Source organism: Aotus nancymaae, unplaced genomic scaffold (genome assembly GCF_030222135.1).
Source record: "Aotus nancymaae isolate 86718 unplaced genomic scaffold, 86718_ANA_hifiasm-v0.15.2.pri h1tg000059l, whole genome shotgun sequence".
Lineage (NCBI taxonomy): Eukaryota > Metazoa > Chordata > Mammalia > Primates > Aotidae > Aotus > Aotus nancymaae.
This window is the reverse complement of record NW_026988473.1, coordinates 50,281,670-50,303,946: the sequence shown is the minus strand read 5'-3', so window position 1 is coordinate 50,303,946 and position 22,277 is coordinate 50,281,670. Positions and strand designations below refer to the sequence as shown.

General features: G+C 41.8%; 1 protein-coding gene and 1 pseudogene across 2 annotated transcripts in view; one reads left to right on the top strand and one right to left on the bottom strand.

Moving 5' to 3' along the window:
* SWAP70 (switching B cell complex subunit SWAP70) overlaps window positions 1-22,277 on the top strand; it is a 157,575-nt gene that overhangs the window by 57,517 nt on the left and 77,781 nt on the right. The window contains exon 1 of one of the 2 annotated variants that reach the window (XM_012456683.3): window positions 2,102-2,303. The exons of the other annotated variant lie outside the window; for it this stretch is intronic. Within the exon in view, the coding sequence (XP_012312106.2) occupies window positions 2,205-2,303 (99 nt within the window). The 5' untranslated portion in view covers window positions 2,102-2,204. Of the gene's footprint in view, window positions 1-2,101; window positions 2,304-22,277 lie in introns of those variants that run through there. 2 annotated transcript variants of the gene reach the window in all.
* On the bottom strand, window positions 20,972-22,241 carry LOC110569190 (heterogeneous nuclear ribonucleoprotein A1-like; annotated as a pseudogene).

Here is a 22,277-nt window from a genome sequence, read left to right as displayed (position 1 = left end):
ATTTTCTGTGGAGATGGGGTTTTGCTACATTTCCCAGGCTGTTCTTGAACTCCTGGCCTCCAGCAATCCTCCCACCCCAGCCTCCCAAAGTGTTGGGATTACAGGTATGAGCCACTGCACCCAGGAAAAGCACAGTGCTTTCTATGACATCACGCCACTTTAAAATTTGTTTGGATAGGAAGTGTGGAGGCTGATGCCCATAATCCCAGCCCTTTGGGAGGATGAGGCAAGCAGATCACTTGAGGACAGGACTTTGAGACCAATCTGGCCAACATGGCAAAAACCCATCTCTACTAAAAATACAACCATTAGCTGGGCATGGCGGCAGGCACCTATGATCCCAAGCTACTTGGGAGGCTGAAGCAGGAGAATTACTTGAACCCGGGAGGCAGAGGTTGCAGTGAGCCAAGATTGTGCCACTGCACACCAGCCTGGGCAACACAGTGAGACTCCATCTCAAAAAAAAAAAAATTATTGGATTATGTGAATGAAGATTATGGGTGAAGTAAAAATTTTGAAGTCCACAGTGTCCTGGTCTTGTCATAAAAAAAAGGCTTTGAAATATGTTCAGTGCTTCCAGATACTGAGAGAAGGAGTGTCATATAGTGGTTAAACTGAACCTTGAGAATAAGGAGTTTTTTTTCTTTTCTTTCTTTTTTCTTCTTCTTCTTCTTTTTTTTTTTTTTTTTGCCACTATTCAGGGTAAGCTGAGTTGGCATGAATAAATTAGAGGTTAAACCATGTGTTTTTGCTGACTGGCAGACTTGGGCTGGAATTGGGGAAGATAAGTGATAGAAACTGGATTCTGGTAGGGCAAGAAAAGTCCTAACAAATAGTGATGAAATGGGGTGGGACCTTCAGGACCGTCACAGTGAGGGGCTGGCAACCCTTTTGCTCCTGCCCCTTCTTTCTTCAGTGGGGCCATCCTCTCCTCTTCCCCACCAGTTCCCTTTTGATCTCAAACTTACTGAAAAAGCTCCTTCTTGTTCTGCTCTTTCCAAATATCCCTTTCTTATGAAGATCTTTTCTTAATAAGGCAAATATGTGCGTTAAGGAACTTGTAGCAAAACAAAACCAAACTTTAAGAACCAGGACATTTAAAAAACTCTTGGTGTTTATTGTTCTCCCCTAACTGTTCAGATTTGGTCTAGGATTGGAGGGAAGAGGCACTGGGCTTGGTGACTTAATCAGACCGTAGTTAGTTAGCAACAGTTATTATCCTAGGATGTTACTGCTGGAAGAACCCTTCCAGAACATCTGGTGCAACCGTACTCTTTTTATACAGGATAATGTGAAGCCCAAAGAGATCAAATGACCATTGTGAACAGATACTAATTCAACAGCTGCAATCAAGGGAACACATTTCTAGGCTTGACGTTCTTTTAAATGGTCCATCTATCCTGATTAGTAAAATGGGTGGAGTGATTTGCTGGAGTCGGCCCAAACCTCCCATTTTGCAAGCACAGAAACACTACAAACACAAGAGGCATTACCCAGGTCAAACCGTTCCTAAGATGTGACTGAACAACAGGCAGGGGTTAGGAAGAAAAATGCTGCCTGATCCTGATTTCTAAACTCCCCTTAAACCTCGTCTCTGTGTCCCTAGAGCCCAAGATAGAGTATGCATGAAAAAACTTTTGCGAAATGAACAAACTTCCCTCGAAGTCCTTCCCTGCCTCTTCCCGCCGCCTTGCATCTCCCCGACTTGGGACTGCGTTAGCATTTGAGCCCGTCTGGGGACTTTTCCGGGTCTTCTTCGGCCTCTTCAGTGACTCCGTTCCCAGGACAGGAACAGGGCTCCCTTTTTCACCGCGGGGCGCTGGGAGGGGCCGGGTAGGCTGCTCACCTAGTCTCTCGGGTTTTTCCCCAAGATAGAGGGTCATTTGCGTGGGGCGTTGTACTTGAGCACCCAAAATGGCCCAAGCTGGTCTGGGAGACATTGGGGGAATGTGTTTACCGTCCTGGCTGACACAGAAGGCCAGGCATTCCTGCCATCAGGGGTGACTTGACCCGCCGAATCCAAGCTCCGGCGGCGGTGTGCGCCCTCCCGATCAGCGCCGGCAGCAGGGAGGGGCCTGGCGGGGGCGGGGCCTGGTGGGTCAGGTGACTGCGCGGCGGGCGGCGGCTGTGGAGGCTAAGGGGCGTCAGAGGCGCGGAGGGGCTGGCTGGGCAGGAGGGGTTGGCGGGGCAGCAGGGCAGCGACCATGGGGAGCTTGAAGGACGAGCTGCTCAAAGCCATCTGGCACGCCTTCACTGCACTCGACCACGACCACAGCGGCAAAGTCTCCAAGTCCCAGCTCAAGGTGGGCGCCTCCTGTCCCGGCCCCTCACCCGATCCTGCCCGGCGCGCTCTGCACTTCCCTGGTGGAAGCGAGACCTGGTGGGCCGCGACCGCAGGGAGGGGCGGGCGGGAATGCGCCCCGGAGGCCCGCTTGAGGGGAGTGGGCTGAGACTGGGATTTGGTGTTTAATGCCTCCGCCTTGCCTTCGGGCCATGCCCTCGGCTGGATGCGTTAGTTCCTGCTGGTTTCCCAGGGACTGGGATGGGTGGAGGGCCTAAGGCTGGGATGAAGTCTGTGAGGGGAAAGTGTGGTTCCTTCTTGGCGCTGGAGAAGCGAGGGTAGGGAGGCAGAAAGTGGATTCTGAGGCGGCGATGGGAAGCTCCCTTACACAGCCTTCCCAGAATTTTCTTCTTACTCGAGGAGAGGAGGGGACTTGCCCAAGGTCGCTGGGCTGAACCTTCTGCAGCCCACAGCCCCACACCGGCACAGTCCTCAAAACGGTCAGCTGCCCCGGAAGCGCCAAGGCAGTCCGGAGACGGCAGAAATGCCCCGAAGTCCGGCCTGCAGCGTCCTCCTCCTTTGGGAGGCTTTCTGACTTGGGAAGACCTCCCGCCCAGCATCTTTAGGTCTGAAACTAGTGAATAGGGTGTGCTGTGTCCTACAGGGACCTTAGTTTCGGATGAGGAGCGCTGAACTTTCTAGTACCCTGCGAGTCGTTATTGTAACCGCCGAGAGAGACTCCAGAGTATAAGCTATAAATAAAAGGATGTTTGTAAACTGAGTAACCCCAAGCAGGGAAATTGGCACTCAGCCAGGAGAAATTGGCAGCTTCTTCAAAGTAGAAAATATAGAAACAGACAAGAGCCATTCATAGACATTTAAAAATATACACATTTTAGATCCAAATGTCCAGTTTTCTTAGCCCCTTCTGGGAATGAATTCTTAAGATTGGGTTTGTTTTGTATATTTTTGTAGAGTAATCAGATTCTTGTGAGTAGTGGCTTTTATGCCAATGGGACTTAGCATTCTCTTTGTGTTCCTTTTTCCTCCCCTCTCTTTTTCTCACTGATAGAATCATAGTCTGGAAGGGTCCATGGAGATTATCCACTTAATTTTTATTTTACTTTATGTTAAATTGACATACAGTAAAATTGACTTTTGGTGTACAATTCTATGAATTTCAATACATGTGTCGATTTATATAACTATCACCACAACCATGGGTTTCTCAGTTCTATCATCCTAAAAAACTCCCTCATGTTGCCCTACCTCCACCCCTAACTGTTGGCAACCATTGCTCTCTTCTAATTGCTATAGTTTTACCTTCTCCTTTTCTGTAAATGAGTCATATAGTTTGTAACTGTTTGAGACCGATTTCTTTTACCCAGCATAATGCCTTAGAGATTAATCCATTTTGTTGTACATACCAATAATTTTTTAAGTTGCTAAGTAATATTCTATTGTATGTATGTATGGTAGTTTTTAGCCATCCATCCTTAAGAATTTGTGTTATTTCCAGTTTGGGGGAATAATATGTAGGGCTACATTTTACTTTTAACTTACCTATGCCATTTTATTTAAAGTAAGATTTTAATAAATAGCATGTAGCTGGGTCTTGCTTTTTTAAATTGATTCTGACAATCTCTTTTAATTAGCATATTTTAGGCCATTTACATTTAATATAATTATTAATATGGTTTATTATAATTTGGTGTCTGTGGGTTTTTTTTTGTCCTCTCCTTTTCTTCCATGTTTAGTTTTGTTTTTTTTTTTTTTTTTTTTTTGAGACGGAGTTTCGCTCTTTTTACCCAGGCTGGAGTGCAATGGCGTGATCTCGGCTCACCGCAACCTCCGCCTCCTGGGTTCAGGCAATTCTCCTGCCTCAGCCTCCTGAGTAGCTGGGATTACAGGCACGCGCCACCATGCCCAGCTAATTTTTTGTATTAGTAGAGACGGGGTTTCACCATGTTGACCAGGATGGTCTCGATCTCTTGACCTCGTGATCCACCCACCTCGGCCTCCCAAAGTGCTGGGATTACAGGCTTGAGCCACCGCGCCCGGCCTAGTTTTTTTTTTTTTTTTTGAGACACAGTTTTGCTCCATTGCCCAGGCTGGAGTGCAGTGGTGTGATTTGGGCTCACTGCAACCTCTGCCTCCTGGGTTCAAGCAATTCTCATGCCTCAGCCTCCCAAGTAGCTGCAATTACAGGTTTGCGTCACCATGCCCAGCTATTTTTTTTTTTTTTTAGTAAAAGTGGAGTTTCACCGTGTTGGTCTGGCTGGTCTTAAACTCCTGAGCTCAGATGATCCGCCTGCCTTGACCTCACAAAGTGCTAGGATTACAAGTGTGACCCACTGTGTCCAGCCAGTATTCCATTTTAATAGTGAGTTTTTTACTATATTTCTTTGTGTAGGTTTTTTTAGTACTTGCTGTAGGAGTTAAAATATCCATCCTTAACTTTTCATAGTGTACTTAGAGTTAACATTTTACCACTTTAAGAAGAATGTATAAAACTTATCACCATATAGGTCCCTTTACCCTCACTGCTTTTTGTTGTAATTCTCATATTTATTAATCTATGTACACTGAAATCCCCATCAGACAATATTACATTTTTTGCTTTCAACCATCATTTTTCTTTTAAAGATCTTAAGAGGAGAAGAAAAGTTTATTCCTTTTTTCCAGATATCCCAGATTACCTTTTTTTTTTTTTTTTTTTTTTTGAGATGGAGTCTCACACTGTCACCCAGGCTGGAGTGCAGTGGTGTGATCTCGGTTCACTGCAACCTCTGCCTCCTGGGTTCAAGGGATTCTTTTGCCTCAGCCTTCTGAGTAGCTGAGACTACAGGCGTGTGCCACCACTCCCAGCTAATTTTTGTATTTTTAGTAGAGACGAGGTTTCACCGTATTGACCAGGCTGGTCTCAAACTGACCTTGTGATCCGCCCGCCTTGGCCTCCCAGAAGTGCTGGGATTACAGGCATGAGCCACCGCACCTGGCCTACCTCTTAATTTTATAGATATGATAGTTGAGATATTTAGTGATTTGCCCAAAGTCATAGTTGTAAGTAGTAGCTAAATCTTTTTAGCTACTACCAAGTGTGAGCCAAGATTTTCACAGTTTTGTGTGTGTGTATGTGTGTGTGTGAGACAGGGTCTCGCTCTGTCACCCAGGCTGGAGTGCAGTGGTGCTATCTCAGCTCTCTGTAGCCTCTGCTTCCCAGCTCACGTGATCTTCCAGCCTCAGTCTCTCAAGTAGCTAGGCTCACAGGCATGAACCATCACGCTCGGTTCATCTTTGTATTTTTTTGTAGAGATAGGATTTTGTCATGTTGCCCAGGTTGATGTTGAACTCCTGAGCTTAACGCCAGCCGCCCACTTCAGTCTTCTAAAGTGCTAGGATTCAGATATGAGCCACCTCATCCAACCGACTCTTTATAATTCTTTTTTTTTTAAGACAAGATCTTTTTCTGTCACCCAGGCTGGTGTGCAGTGGTGTGTTCTTGGCTCAGTGCAACCACCTTGCCTCCCAGGTTCAAGCAATTCTCCTGTCTCAGCCTCCCAAGTAGCTGGGATTATAGGTGCCTACTACCATACCTGGCTAATATTTGTATTTTTAGTAGAGATGGGGTTTCACCATGTTGGCTGGAGTGGTCTTGAACTTCTGACATCAGGTGATCCACCTGCCTCGGCTTCTCAAAGTGCTGGTATTACAGCCGTGAGCCATGCCTGGCCTGTTTTCACACTTTAAAGCCAGTGGCTTCTTTATTTTCTTCTCTTTCAGTTGATGGCATAAAGGAGATTTTTTGGATTACTTTGATTATACTTTATTCACAATTGTCTTTATGGCTGCTTGTAGGAAAAGCGTCAGAGCATTCTTGACAGCAGGCTTGGCAGGAAGTTTTAAATCCCAGTTCATAGATTTCACCCATAATATGTTGATAATGCAACTGTGCAATTGTATTTTGTCTCTCTTGTCTATATGAGACTTTGGGGTTGGTTCAGTTCTATTCATCTTGCCAGTGTTTGTAGAATTGAAAATATTTAAACGTTTTTATGTAGGTCTCTTTTTGTGTTTGACCCCAGTTCTGTGTTCTATTGGCTAGGAGTAGAGTTTTGGCCTTAATTTGTTGATTGATTCATTCATTCATACAGTAACCTGTATGTCTACTATGTGTAAGTTACCATGCTGATTTAATAAGAAGGTTAGTATTTTTAGGCTTTTAAGAGCTAATATCTCCTTGGAGCACCTATCGAATAATTGATTTGTTAAACAGCAGACTAATAATTATATATCCAAAATGATTAAAATTTATTGCTTTGGAAAGCTATTTGGGTATTCTGAAATATTTTTGATACTTGCCTTTTTGAGTTACCTTCACAACTTTTGACACAGAGAATGGATACATTCACTAGATAAGGGATATGATAGTGAAAGGCAGGGGAAAAAGAAACAAATATGAATCTTTGCCTTCAAAGGGTTTAAATTTGGTAGGCAAATTAAGAGACTAAACGACCATTAAGGAAGGGACTCTCTCTTTAGATAGAGATTATATTACTCAGACAATTACTGTATCCTTACAAAACATAAAGTCTGGTGGTGAAGATAAGAAACACAGAAATATTGGGTAGAAGATACTGAGTATGACAGAAGATTTGAGGCCATGAGATTTTAGAAGAGGCAATTTCTTCTCACTGGTGTGATTGCTTCATGAAAAAAGCTTCTTTGAAATGAACTCTGAAGGAAGCTAGGATGTGATTTTGTAGGAATGGGGGAAGATTAAGCCCATTCTATTAATTAATTACTTAATTTTTTGAGATGGAGTCTTGCTCTGTTGCCCAGGGTGGAGTGCAGTGGCAAACTCTGCCTCCCCAGTTCAAGCAGTTTTTCTGTTTCAGCCTTCCGAGTAGCTGGGACTACAGGTGCGCTCCACCATGTTGAGCTAATTTTTGTATTTTTAGTGGAGACAGAGTTTTACCATGTTGGCCAGGCTGGTCTCGAACTCCTGACCTCAAGTGATCCACCTGTCTCGGCCTCCCAAAGTGCTGGGATTATAGGTGTGAGCCACCATGCTTGGCCTAATTTATTTATTTGATGGATATTTATTGATTGCTATTATCCCTAGGGAACACTGTGAACTGCAAGAGACAGGAATGAATCAGGTATTTATGGGGACTTCTGTATAACTTATTTTGATTGGAGTGTAGAACATACATGTGTGTATGAGAGAGAGTTATTGCTGGTGATAACGCTGTAGATATGAATTGGGGTTAATGCATAGAAAGCTTCGATTGCCAGACAAATTAGGTGAATGCCAGGGGACCTCCAAGTTTTCAGAGGATGATGAGTTGTGATCAGAATTGCACTTGAGAAAGTTACTTGCCAGGCATGGTGGCTCACGCCTGTAATCCTAGCACTTTGGGGAGGCCAAGGTGAGTGGATCACCTGAGGTCAGGAGTTCGAGACCAGCCTGGTCAAGATAGCGAAACCCCATCTCTACTAAAAATATAAGAATTAGCTGGGTGTGGTAGTGCACACCTGGAGTCCCAGCTACTTGGGAGTTGAAGCAGGAGAATCACTTGAACCTGGGAGGCGGAGGTTGCAGTGAGCTGATGTCGTGCCATTACACTCCAGCCTGGGCGACATAGCTGGCTGGAGTGAATTGGGCAGATAAAAGTTAGCAGTAGCCCAGATAAGAGTTAATAGGGGCTAGAGACAGTGAAGATGGACAAGAAGGAAATGGTGGGTTAAGGTATGAGACTTGACTCATGTTGGGTGGGAGAAGGACAAGAAAGGACAGATTCAGAAATGTCTCAAATGTCAACTACAGTTGACCAAATATATAGTAGTGGTTTTTATTTTTTTTATAATGGTTTTTAGTGGAAGTGGTTTTTAATAGAAATGGAAAAGCTATGAGATGGAACTGTTTATGAAATGATACAGTTTTGAACATGAAAAGTTTTTTTGTTTTTTTTTTAAGGTTCTTGATGCGTGTATGTTCAGCTGGAGATGATATTCCTGGGAAGTGGGGGGCTGTCAGTAAGGAATTTGGTAGTTGAAGCTTGGAAAAAGGAGAGAAAAGAGCCATTGACAGTCTTGGGGAATGGCTATAGTAGATGATGAGAGGAACAAGAGAAGCAGAGGACCAGAAATCAGAGATAAGAACCCCTTTGGGGCAACTTTGGAGCTGAGGGAGAAGAGTTTTAAGGAAAACATTGTCTTTTATCTTTGAGAGTTAATTTATTATTATTTTTGTTTTTTGCATATATAGGAGATTGTAAAGTAATCAGGTTGGTTCTTTCAATATCTCATAAACTACATATTTCTTCTCTAAAGAGAAGTTATGAAAAGTTTGGAATATTGACATCATCTTTGGAATAAATATGTTTTTTGCTTATCTCTTAAAATTAATTAATTAATTAATTTTGAGGCAGGGTTTCACTCTCTTGCTCAGTCTGGAGTGCAGTGGCACAATCATAGCTCACCATACGCATGACCTCCTTGCTGAAGTGTTTCTTTCACCTCAGCCTCTTGAGTAGCTGGGACTATAGGTGTACGCCATCACACCTGACTAATTTTTTTTTTTTTAGTTTTGTAGACACAGGGTTGGTCTCACTATGCTGCTTAGGCTGCTCTCAAACTCCTGGCTTAAGCAATCCTCCCACCTACAAGTGTTAGGATTAGGATTACAGGCGTGAGCCATCACATCTGGTGCGTATTTTTCATTTTTAGGAAGATTACTTTGTAGAATGGTATTCATTTAGATAAATGTGCTTGAGTCATTGCTATAATTAGTAAATATTGGCCTTAAGGACCCCCAGTATAGTACAGACAATACTTATTTATATATGTAAGTTTTAACAAATAGCATATTATTAAGCAAATGAAAAATTATCCAAAAAATTCTGAAGCAAAATCTAAAGAAAAAGTGACAACATAATTAGATATCTTTTTTTTTTTGAGATTGAGTCTCACACTGTCACCTGGGCTGGAGTGCAGTGGCACAATCTTGGCTCACTACAACCTCTGCCTCCCAGGTTCAAGGGATTCTCCTGCCTTAGCCTCCCAAGTAGCTGAGATTACAGGCGTCCGCCACCACGCCCAGCTAATTTTTTGTGTTTTTGGTAGAGATGGGATTTCACTATGTTGGCCAGGCTGGTCTCAAAACTCCAGACCTCATGATACACCTGCCTCAACCTCCCAAAATGCTGAGATTGCAGGCATGTGCCACTGGGCCCGGCCTAGATATCATTTCAATATTATGTGAGTGGAAACAACAAACAAACAGTTTTTCCTCTGCTCTCATACCACAGTAACAATCAACACAGAAGATTTCTGGTGACCAATTGTGTGGAAGTTTCTCCCCACACACCAACTAAGCAATCAGTTCTGCAGTGGACACCAGCTGGGTATCTGCCAGTTCAATTGCAACATTCTCTACCTAGAGACAGTGTAAGATCCCACAAGTTGAGGGCTCAGTCTGACAAAACTTTCCCCATCCTTCCTACCAGTTGCAGATCTGGGCCTCTGGAACTTCTGATGGACCCGCTTTAAGTTGGGGTCTCCATGACCCCGTCACTGGGTTCAATTACTTTGTTAGAGTGGCTCACAGAACTCAGGGCGACATGTTTACTGATTTATTATAGAAAATTTTTTTGTTGTTGTTTTTAGAGATGGGGTTTCACCATGTTGGTCAGGCTGGTCTCGAACTCCTGACCCTTGTGATCCACCCACCTCAGCCTCCCAAAGTGCTGGGATTGCAGGCGTGAGCCACTGTGTCCAGCTGTAGAAGATACTTTAAAAGATACAAATAAACAGCTAGATGAAGAGAGACACAGTGGTGAGGAACTGCTATCCTCATAGAGTTGGGGTACACTGCCCTCCTGGTACATTAATGAGTTCTCATTAACCTTCCTGTAAGCTTCCACATGTTCAGCTCTCTGGAAGCTCCTCAAACCCTGTCTTCTTGGGCCTTTTATGGAGACTTTATTGGACAGTCATGATTAATGTACGAACAACCATGTAGAAATATGATTAGACAAAAAGGGTATGATCTAATATTAATAGACTGAGCGGGAAAATCATCAAAAGGATTGTCTGTTCAGATTCTTCTTGGTCCCTGTGTGCAGCCTTCATTCTACCAGGGTATGGGGCAGGACCTCTTCTGAAATGAAGTTCTTGTGGCCTGCAATTAGACAAGGAAGGTCAGAGAATTTCTTTATGGCCAGCCCCAAGATAGAAAGGTTGGGGGAGATGAGATTATATTTTTAGTTTTTAAGGCCTGCCTTGGGGAGAAAAAGGAGCAGGTCAAAAAAAAGGGCAGAAGGTCAGAGGGGAGAGAGAGAGAGAAAGAGAGAGAGAGAGAAATCGATCTGTTTCCTTTTTTCTTTTTCTTTTTTTTTGGGACAGAGTCTTACTCTGTTGCCAGGCGCCAGGCTGGAGTGCAATGGCAAGATCTCAGCTCACTGCAGCCTCCACCCTCCTGGGTTCAAGCAATTCTCCTGCCTTAGCCTCCTGAGTAGCTGGGACTACAGGTGCACACCACCACGCCCAGCTAATTTTTGTATTTTTTAGTAGAGACGGGGTTTCACCATGTTGGCCAGGATGGTCTCAATCTCTTGACCTCAAGATCCTCCCACCTTGGCCTCCCAAAGTGCTGGGATTATAGACGTGAGCCATTGCACCTAGCCTCTTTTTTCTTGTCTTGTTTTTGAGATGGAATCTCACTCTGTCGCCTACGCTGGTGTGCGGTGGCATGATCTTGGCTCCCTACAACCTCTGCCTCCTGGGTTCAAGTGATTCTCCTACCACAGCCTCCCAAGTAGCTGGGATTACAGTTGTGCACCACCACACCTGGCTAATTTTTGTATTTTTTTAGTGGAGACAGGGTTTCACCATGTTGGCCAGGCTGGTCTCAAACTCCTGGCCTCAGGTGATCCACTCACCTTGGCTTCCCAAAGTGCTGAGATTACAAGCGTGAGCCACTGTGCCTGGCCGAGATTCTGTTTCTGAGACCTGCTTCTGAGGCCTAAAGCACCCCAGCATTATAACAAGGGCTATGGAGTTATAAACCAGGGACCATGGATGTAAATCTATATATCTCTCTGTCATAATATCACATGTTGCAAACGTAGATTTTTGTCGAACTTATCAATAAAATAAACTATAGAACACAGATTAAAAAAAAAAAAAACACTTGGGAAGCTGGGTGCAATGGCTCATGACTATAATTCCAGAATTTTGGGAAGCTGAGACAGGAGGATTGCTTGAAGCCCGGAGTTTGAAACCAGCCTGGAAAATATAGTGAGACTTTGTCTTTACAAAAAATTAAAAAATTAGCTGGACATGGTGGTGGGCACATGTGGTCCCAGCTACTTGGGAGAAGGTTTCAGTAAGCTGAGATAGTGCCACTGTACTGTATCCTGGGCGACAGAGCAAGACTTGGTTTCAAAAATAAATAAGTAAATTTAAAATAAAAAAATAGAAGCCACTTCTAGGCTGGGTGCGGTGGCTCAAGCCTGTAATTCTAGCCCTTTTAGTGGTTGAGGCAAGTGGATCACTTGAGCCCAAGAGTTTGAGACCAACCTGTGCAAAATAGTGAGACCCTGTATCTACAAGAAATTTAAAAAGTTAGACAGGTTTGGTGGCACATGCCTGTAGTCCAAACTTCTCATGTAGCTGAGACAAGATATGGATTGAGCCCAGAAGGTAGAGGCTGCAGTGAACTATGATCGTGCCACTGTACTCCAGCCTGGGCAACAGAGCGAGACCCTGTATCCAAATAAATAAAAACCTCTTATGACTTTCATAAGCTGCAATAGAAACAGATGTTTGGTGGTTGTCTAGTCACAGTAATGTTTTCTTGTTAAAACAACTAGCCATAAATAAGGTCATTGCAGGTCAGTAGTCTTCCTGAATCTTAATGCCCTCCTCCGAACACCACCTCCCTCCCCCAAAAGGGAACCACTTCTGTCTGCTTCCCTTTCCTTAACTTGATTTTTTTCTCCCTCGTTCTCCCACATTCCCCGTAATCTCCTTGGGCATTTTCCTGGCAGTCTGTGCACCTTCTACAGGGTGGGGCTCTGTCTCTCTGGCTCCAGTTGTAACATTTCTGACTCCCCACCTGAGTTGAGGTCACACAGGCCTTCAACCCTACACCCAGCCTGTGCACCTTCATAGAGTCATCAGCTCTGCTAACTTAATTTGCAATTGGATTGTTAGAAGGCAATTGATTGTTCTGTTGATTTGGTGTTACTTTGTTTTTCAGACTGTTGTTCAGACTGAACTACCAAAGAACCCTGATTGTTTTAAGCTTTTTCTTTCTTTTTCTTTTTTCTTTTCTTTTCTTTTTTTTTTTTTTTGAGACTGAGTCTTGCTCTGTTACCCAGACTGGAGTGCAATGGCATGATCTCGGCTCACTGCAACCTCTGCCTCCCGGATTCAATCGATTCTCCTGCCTCAGCCTCTGGGGTAGCTGCGATTTCAGGCGCCTGCCACCATGCCTGGCTAATTTTTATATTTTTTAGTAGAGACAGGGTTTCGCCATGTTGGTCAGGCTGGTATCAAACTCCTGACCTCAGGTGATCCACCCGCATCGGCCTCCCAAAGTGCTGGGAGTACAGGTGTGCGCCACCATGCCCACCTGTTTTAAGTTTTTTCTAATTGTGTGGAGATTTACTTGCTTTTCAGCTACTGAAGTAGATAGCAGTAAGCTAATGGTGGGGAAACAGACTTCCAGAAACACATTTTCTACTTGCTTTTAAACTTGTATTCATGAACAGTCCTTTCTTAGAACAAACCATATAGTTTAAGACTATTATTTGTTTTGATTGCAATTTTAGTATATTCTGTGATAACTGATGGGAGACTGAAAACTGTATTGAGAGAGATGGAAACTTTTCTTTATATCTATAGGAAGGTGCTAGGTGCATATAGGTAGCTGAGTAAATGTAGTTGAATTGAATGTTAGACATTTTTTCCACCATTTTTTTCCCTTGGTTTGGTTTTGGTGCTTTTCTTTTGTTTGTGCAGTGTGTCCCTTGGTATCCTTGGGGGATTGGTTCCAGGAATGCCTACAGATACCAAAATCCTAGGATGCTCAAGATTCTTATATAAAATGGCATAGTATTTGCATTTAACCTATGTATATCTTCCTGTATACTTTAAATTATCTCTGGATCACTTATAGTACCTAATTAATATAAATGCTTTGTAAATAGTTGTTAAGTTATAGTGTTTAGGGAATAATGACAGGAAGAAAAGTTTGCCCATGTTAAGTACAGATGCAATTTTTAGGGGGAATGTTTTCAGTGCACAATTGCTTGAATACAGATGCAGAACCCAGGAATACGGAGGACTTTCCTTTTCTTTTCTTTTCTTTCTTTCTTTTTCTTTCTTTCCTTCCTTCCTTCCTTCTTTCTTTCTCTCTTTTTTTAATGAGAGCCATTTGTGTGTGGATTCTATACTCTAATAATAATATACCTTATTAATATGCCACCTGAAACAGACATTGTTACTTTTAAGTTATGATATAAATTTTCAGAAGTCATAATGGAAATAGGAATAGGGCGTATTATTTGAAGTAGAGGCAATAATTGTTTCTCCTCTACTAGCTAAAAAAAATTATCTTTAAATTATTATTATTATTATTATTATTTTTAAGATGGGGTTTCACCATGTTGGTCAAGCTGGTCTTGAACTCCTGATCTCAGGTAATCCTCCCGCCTTGGCCTCCACAGTGCTTGGATTACAGGCGTGAGTCACCACACCCGGCAATCTTTAAATTATTTAGAATTTCAGTGGTCTTGCTGAAAGATGCTAATTCCAGTGTTACTTAGAAATACAGTACATGCCATTCTAAGAAAATAAAAAAGGTTATTATTTAAACATTTATATTAAAAAGAAACTTTCTGAATATCTCATATACACGCATATAAAATTTATAAAATTCAAAAGGGTATTTACAAAAGTGAAAAGTAAATCTCCCTCAACCCTTGGCCCACATTAGTTCCCTGCCCTGGAGATAACCATTATTTCTAGTTTCTTCTATTCCTTTGAGAGATCAAAATGAAGATTAAAATTAATACCCTCATTGTTACAGCAAATGTTTTCCTCTTAAAGCAAAATCTAGTGATATTTTTGCAACCTCCGTTATAGCTTTACTTTTTAATTATGGTTGCAGTGTGAATTACATGTCAGCGCTGGAAATGTCTTGAACACATTGGCTGTGCATTTTTATCCTGTTGTTTTTAGAAACACAGCCTTTTTTCTTTTTCTTTTTTCTTTTTTTTTTTTTTTAGACGGAGTCTTGCTCTGTTGCCTGACTGGAGTGCAGTAGCATGATCTTGCTTACTGCAACCTCTGCCGCCCGAGTTCAAGCGATTCTCCTGCCTCAGCCTCCTGAGTAGCTGGGACTACAGGCGCATGCCACCACACTCAGCTAATTTTTTTGAGTTTAGTAGGGACGGGGTTTCACTATGTTGACCAGGATGTCTCGATCTCCTGACCTCATGATCCTCCCATCTAGGCCTCCCAAAGTGCTGGGATTACAGGCGTGAGCCACTGCGCCCAGCCTAGAAATACAGCTTTAAAAAACAGTTTATTGTACCTTTTTGAAGTAAAAGAACTTATAACTTTGGTGTAGATCTAAATGAAAACAATTTTGACAAATAACATGGGTAGTTTAAATCTTTATTATTTTCTCAATGATAGATTTTTTTTTATTCGTTTTCTTTTTCTTTTTTTGTGTGTTTCAATGATAGATTTTCAACTAAAATATTTGTTTAGTTTTTTTATTTTTTGCCTCACATTGGTTTGGATATCTTATGAATAATATCAGGTTTTCTGTTCCCATATAGACATTTAACCTAAAACATTTTTTTCTTTTTTTTTTTTTTGTATAGCAAAATGCCACTATACAGATAACCTAAAAAAATTTTAACCTTGCTAGTTACAAAGGTAATTCAGCCAGGCCAGTGGTCACTTAAAAATATAAAGAAAGCAAATTACCGGACAGAGTTTTTATTGTGTGGTATACAATATACAAACATGGTTAATTCTTTTGTGAACTTGGGATGTATAGTTTTCCCTCCCTCATCTTTTGTGTTACGTTTCTGTTAACCTCTATGGTGAAAGGTTCTGTTGAGGAACAAAAACAATCTAATTTTTAAAATGGGGTTGGAGATCAGAGCCTTGAGTGAGCCTGTTAAAGTGCTGGGATTATAGGCATGAGCCACTGCACCCAGCCTAAAGTCTTTATAAGTATTTTTTATGTAGTATATCACCAAAATAGTAAAGGCAGCTCTCTAAATAAAGAGAAAATTAGACATTTAGAAATCTTAAAATAGGATATTGAATGTTGGATTATTTCTTTTTTTTTTTTTTAAAGGAAGGAGGGAGAGAGGGAGGGAAAGAGGGAGTGAGGGAGAAAGAGAAAAAGAGAAGAAAGAAAGAGAGAAAAAGAGAAAAGGGGAGAGAGAACAGGAGTCTTGCTCTATTGCCCAGGCTGGAATGCAATCTAAAAATAGGTATTAAAAACCTCTTTTATGCCGATAATTGTGCTTAACAGCGAAGACAGGAAGGAATAAGGGAAGAAAAAAACAAACAGCCAACCAATATTTCATTTAAGCCTGTGAAATGCTATGCAAATGCTGAAGAGTGGTTTACTTCCAATTATGTAGTCACTTTCAAAATAGGTGTAATGCGATACTGAGAAAAATGTATGTTCTGTGGACCTGGGGTGAATAATTCTATAAATATTCACTGAGTTTACTTGTTCCAGGTCTGAGTTCAAATCATAGATGTCCCTGTTAATTTTCTATCTCGTTGATCCATCGAATATTAACAGTGTGGTGTCAAAGTCTCCCACTATTATTGTGCAGGAGTCCAAATCTCTTTATGAGTCATTAAGAACTTGTCTTATGTATCTGGGTGTTCCTATATTGAGTGTGTATATATTTGTGATCATTGACTCCTGTTGTTGCATTAATCCTTTTACCATTATGTAATGTCCTTCTTTGTTTCTTTTAGTCTTTGTTACTATTAAAGTCTATTTTGTCAGAGATGAAAGTTACAACTCCTGGTTTTTGTTTTTTTTTTTTTTGCTCTCCATTTGATTGGTATGTCTTCCACCAACGCTTTAAGTCTTAGTATGTCCTTGCTTATGAGATGGATCTGGATACAGCGTACCCATGGGTTTTGACTTTTTTTTTTTTTTTTTTTTGCAGAAAAGAAAGAACAGTTAGAGAGATGCAGCAGAGGAGGAAGGCAGAAAAGAGATGAGATGGAAGGGGACATGATAGATTTTTTTTTTTTTTTTTTTAGAAAGAAAGAAAAAAAGAATGAAGAAGAGGAGGAAAAAGAAAGAGAAAAAGAGAGAGAGAATGGGAGTATTGCTTTCTTGCCCAGGCTAGAATGCAATTTAGTAATGAGTTTTGAAAACCTCTTTTAGGCCGGGCGCGGTGGCTCACGCCTGTAATCCCAGCACTTTGGGAGGCCGAGGCGGGTGGATCACAAGGTCAAGAGATCGAGACCATCCTGGTCAACATGGTGAAACCCCGTCTCTACTAATACAAAAAATTAGCTGGGCACGGTGGCGCGTGCCTGTAATCCCAGCTACTCAGGAGGCTGAGGCAGGAGAATTGCCTGAACCCAGGAGGCGGAGATTGCGGTGAGCCGAGATCGCGCCATTGCGCTCCAGCCTGGGTATCAAGAGCGAAACTCCGTCTCAAAAAAAAAAAAAAAAGAAAACCTCTTTTATACCGATAATTATACTTAATGATGTAGTCAGGAAAAAATAAGGGAAGAAAATAACAAACAAACAGCCAACCAATATTTCATTTAAACCTATGATATGCTATGCGATTACTGAGGAGTGATTTACTTCCAATTATGTAGTCACTTTTGGAATAAGTGTGAGGTGGTAATGTATGTTTTGTGTATTTGAAGTGGAGAGTTCTATAAATGTTTATTAAGTTTACTTGTTCTGGGTCTGAGTTCAAGTCCTGAATGTCCTTGTTAATTTTCTGTCTCGTTGATCTACAGAATCGTTAGCTCTTCTTGTTACATTAATCCTTTTGCCATTATGTAATGTCCTTCTTTGCCTCTTTTGATCTTTGTTGCTTTAAAGTCTACTTTATCAGAGGCGAGAATTGCATTTCCTGCTTTTTGTTTATTTATTTTTACTCTCTGTTTGGTTGGTAAATCTTCCTCCTTCTCTTTGTTTTGAGTCTTTGTGTATTGTTGCATGTAAGATGAGTCTGGATGCAGCATACCGATGGGTTTTGGCTTTTTATCCAATTAGAATATATATAAGTTTAATACTGGTATTTGATGCTAGCTGGCTGTTTTGCCCATAAGTTGATGTAAATTTTTCATTGTGTTAATGTTCTTGCTTTTTGATATATTTTTGAAAAGGCTGATATTGGTTGTTCCTTTATATGTATAGTGCTTCTTTCAGAAGCTCTTGTAAAGCAGGCCTGGTGGTGGTGAACTCTCTAAGTACTTGTTTGTTCGCAAAAGATTTAATTTTTCCTTTGCTCATAAAGCTTAGTTTGGCTGGATAGGAAATTCTGGGTTGAAAGTTCTTTTCTTTAAGGATGTTAAATATTGGTCACCACTCTTTTCTAGCTTGTAGGGTTTCTGCTGAGAGATCTGCTGTAAGTCTGATAGGTTTCCCTTTACGGGTAACCTGACCTTTCTCTCTGGCTGCCCTTAGTATTTTCTCCTTCATTTCAACCCTAATAAATCTGGCGATTATGTGCCTTGGGGTTGGTCTTCTTGAAGAATATCTTTGTGGTGTTCTCTGTATTACCTGAAGTTGAATATTACCCTGCCTTGCTAGCTTGGGAAAGTTTTCCTGAATGATATCCTGAAGAGTATTTTCCAACTTGGATTCATTCTCTTCATTACATTCAGGTACACCTATCAAACGTAAATTAGGTCTTTTCACATAGTCCCATATTTCCTGGAGGCTTTGCTCATTCCTTTTTATCCTTTTTTCTCCAATCTTGTCTTCTCGTTTCATTTCACTGAGCTGGTCCTCGACTTCTGATATCCTTTCTTCTGCTTGATCAATTCGACTGTTTAAACTTGTGCATACTTTGCGAAGTTCTTGTGTTGTGTTTTTCAGCTCCATCAATTCACTTATGTTCCTCTCTAAATTGTCCATTCTCATTAGCATTTCATCAAACCTTTTTTCAAGGTTCTTAGTTTCTTTGCATTGGGTTAGAACAAGTTCTTTGAATTCACGGAAGTTTCTTATCACCCACATTTTGAAACCTGCTTCTGTTATTGGAACACACTCGTTCTCCATTAAGCCTTGTTCCGTTACTGATGAGGAATTGCGATCACCTGTAGAGGCAGAGGCACTCTGATTTTGAGTATTCTCTGCCTTTTTAGGCTGCTTTCTTCCCTTCATTATATATTTATCCCTCTGTCGTCTTTGTAATTATCGACTTTCTAACTAGGTCTCTGAGCGGACGTCCAACTTTTTGATTCCCAGCGCCAAAATCTGAGCAATCCACTGTGCCGGCCAAAACAGCGGTGTTAAGATTGATGGTGCTTTTCTGCCCGGGAATCTCCGGACTCTGCACCAAGAACTGCCACTCTAAGGCACAAGCTAAACCGCCGCACCGGCCACAAGAGTCGCCCTGGTGACCCATGGGGCTCCTCCGCTGGGAATCTCTTGGTCCGTGAGCAACAAATATTCGTCTGAAAATGTGGCGTCCTCTCATTCTCTGCGCTTTCACTGGGAGCTAGGTGCCCGAGCTGCTAGTGATCAGCCATCTTGGATCTCTCTCCCTCGGTTTTGACTTTTTATTCAATTTGCCTGTCTGTGTCTTTGATTGGGGCATTTAATCCATTTAAATTTAGGGTTAATATTGATATTTGTGAGTTTCATATTGTCGTTTAATGCTAGCTGGCTATTTTTCCCATTAGTTGATATACATTCTTCATTATGGAGATACTCTTTACCTTTTGGTAAGTTTTTGGGATGACTGATACTGGTTGTTTCTTTCTGTGTATAGTGCTTCTTTAAGAAGCTCTTGTAAAGCAGGCCTGGTGGTGATGAAATCTCTGAGTGCTTGCTTGTTCGTGAAAAATTTTATTTTTTCCTCATTTATGAAGCTTAGTTTGGCTGGATATGAGATTCTGGGTTGAAAATTCTTTTCTTTGAGGATATTGAATATTGACCCCCACTCTCTTCTAGTTTTTAAAGTTTCTGCTGAGAGATCTGCTGTGAGTCTAATAGGCTTCCCTTTATGGGTAACCTGACCTTCCTCTCTAGCTGCCCTTAGAATTTTCTCCTTTATTTCAACTCTGGTAAATGTAACAGTTATGTGTCTTGGGGTTGCTCTATGTGAGGAATATCTTTGTGGTGTTCTCTGTATTACCTGGAGTTGAGTATTGTCCTGCCTTACTAGGTTAGGAAAGTTTTCCTGACTAATATCCTGAAGAATATTTTGCAGCTTGCATTCATTCTCTTCATGACATTCAGGTACACCTATCAAACGTAAATTAGGTCTTTTCACATAGTCCCATATTTCTTGGAGACTTTGCTCATTCCTTTTTACTCTTTCTTCTCTAATCTTGTCTTCTTGTTTCATTTTATTAAGTTGGGCTTCAACCTCTGATATCCTTTCTTCTGCTTGATCAATTCAACTGTTAAAACCTGTGCATACTTTGTCTCGTATTGTATTCTTCAGTTCCATTAATTCACTTATATTCCTCTCTAAATTGTCTATTCTTGTTAGGATTTCGTCAAACCTTTTTTCAAGGTTCTTAGTATCTTTACATTGGGCTAGAACATGTTCTTTTAACTCACTGAAGTTTCTTATTATCTACATTCTGAAGCCTAATTCTGTTAATGGAACGCACTCATTCTCCATCAGGCCTTGTTCCCTTGTTGATGAGGAACTGTGATCCCCTGTAGAGGGAGAGGCATTCTGATTTTGAGTATTCTCAGCCTTTTTATGCTGGTTTCTTCCCGTCATTGTAAATTTATCCACCTGTCGTCTTTGTAATTACCGATTTTCAAATTAGGTCTCTGAGAGGATGTCCAACTTGTTGATTCCCAGCGCCGAAATCTGAGCAACCCACTGCGCTGGCTAAAACAGCGGCATTAAGATTCATGGTGCTTTTCTGCCCGGGAATCTCCAGTCTGGCTTCCTTCTTGAGTCCCTTTTTTAATCAGCTGGATAGGCAACTCTGCCTTCCTGGAGCTCCAAACGTTGACCAAAAGGGGACCCAGTCCCGTTTACTCTGCACCGGGAACTGCTGTGCTGGGCCACCGGTAAAACTGCCATGCTGGCTACAAGAGTTGCACTGGTGACCTGTGGGGCTCCTCCGCTGGGAATCTCCTGGTCCATGAGCAACAAAAATTCGTCTGAAAGTGTGGCATCCTCTCATTCTCTGCATTTTCACTGGGAGCTACAATCCTGAGCTGTTAGTAATCGGCCATCTTGGATCTCTCTCCAAATGTTGGATTATTTCTAGTTTCTATTTCTTATTTGCTAGAAACTTTTCAGTGAGATAACTTGGACATTTTTGTGTTTTTTTTTTATTTTTGGAAATACATGTACTTTTTTTTTTTAAAGACATTTATTCAGCGTCACGAGCAGACTATTACATTTAGCAATCAACAGCATGGGTACAAAAAAAGAAAAGAAAAAGAAAAAATCTACATTAAAACCCTTTGTTGGAATGCTTTACACTTTCCACAGAACAGAAACTAAAATAACCTGTTATACAATTAGTCACAAATACAGTCCTCGAGTTTTTTGCCCATACACATGAGTATTTGTCTAAATCATGTCTTCTTTGTAGCAGCTAGGCCCTGCCACCACTGTGCTTGGCTGAGTTCACAAATCTGTTGTAACCTGTAGCTTCCCTGTCACTTCTCTGGCTCTCCTCTCCTGCTAAGCTTTGTTTCCTAATTAAAATCTTCTGCCACTGCCATAGCTACTGCTGCTACTGGAACCGCCATAGCCACCTTGGTTTCGTGGTTTGGCAAAGTATTGGCTGCCACCACCATAGGGGCCAGAGCTTCTGCCTCCAAAGTTTCCTCCCTTCATGGGTCCAAAATTTGAAGACTGATTGTCGTAACTGCCAAAATCATTGTAGCTTCCACCACCTCCAAAATTGCCTCCATCATTACCAAATCCCTTATAGCCATCCCCACTGCCACCATATCCACCACCACCACGGCTGCCACCAAAGCCACCATGACCACTGAAGTTTCCTCCATGACCAAAGTTGTCGTTCCCACCGAAACCACCTCCACCAACACCACCAAAGTTTCCAGAACCACTTCGACCTCTTTGGCTGGATGAAGCACTAGCTGTCTCTTGCTTTGAGAGGGCTTTCCTAACTTCACAGTTAATGGCCATTCACAGTATGGTATTTCTGAATGACAATCTTATCCACAGAGTCATGGTCGTCAAAGGTTATAAAGGCAAAGCCCCTTTTCTTGCCACTGCCTCTGTCAGTCATGATTTCAATCACTTCAATTTTTCCATACTGTTCAAAATAATCTTTTAGGTGATGTTCTTCAGTGTCTTCTTTAATGCCACCAACGAATAATTTTTTCACAGTTAGGTGGGCACCTCGTCTTTGAGAATCTTCTCTTGAGACAGCTCTCTTTGGTTCCACAACTCTTCCATCCACTTTGTGTGGCCTTGCATTCATGGCTGCATCCACCTCCTCCACAGTTGCATACATGACGAACCCAAAGCCCCTGGATCGCTTGGTGTTTGGATCTCTCATTACCACACAGTCTGTGAGCGTTCCCCATTGCTCAAAATGGCTCCTCAGGCTCTCATCGGTTGTTTCAAAGCTCAACCCTCCAATGAAGAGCTTCCTCAGCTGTTCCGGCTCTTTAGGAGACTCTGACTTAGACATGATCGCAGGGAGAAGAGAGACTTTAACGATGCTGCTTCGGCGGCGTCCACGGGCAGAAAGGAACAAACTGACGAACGTATCTTGGAAATACATGTAC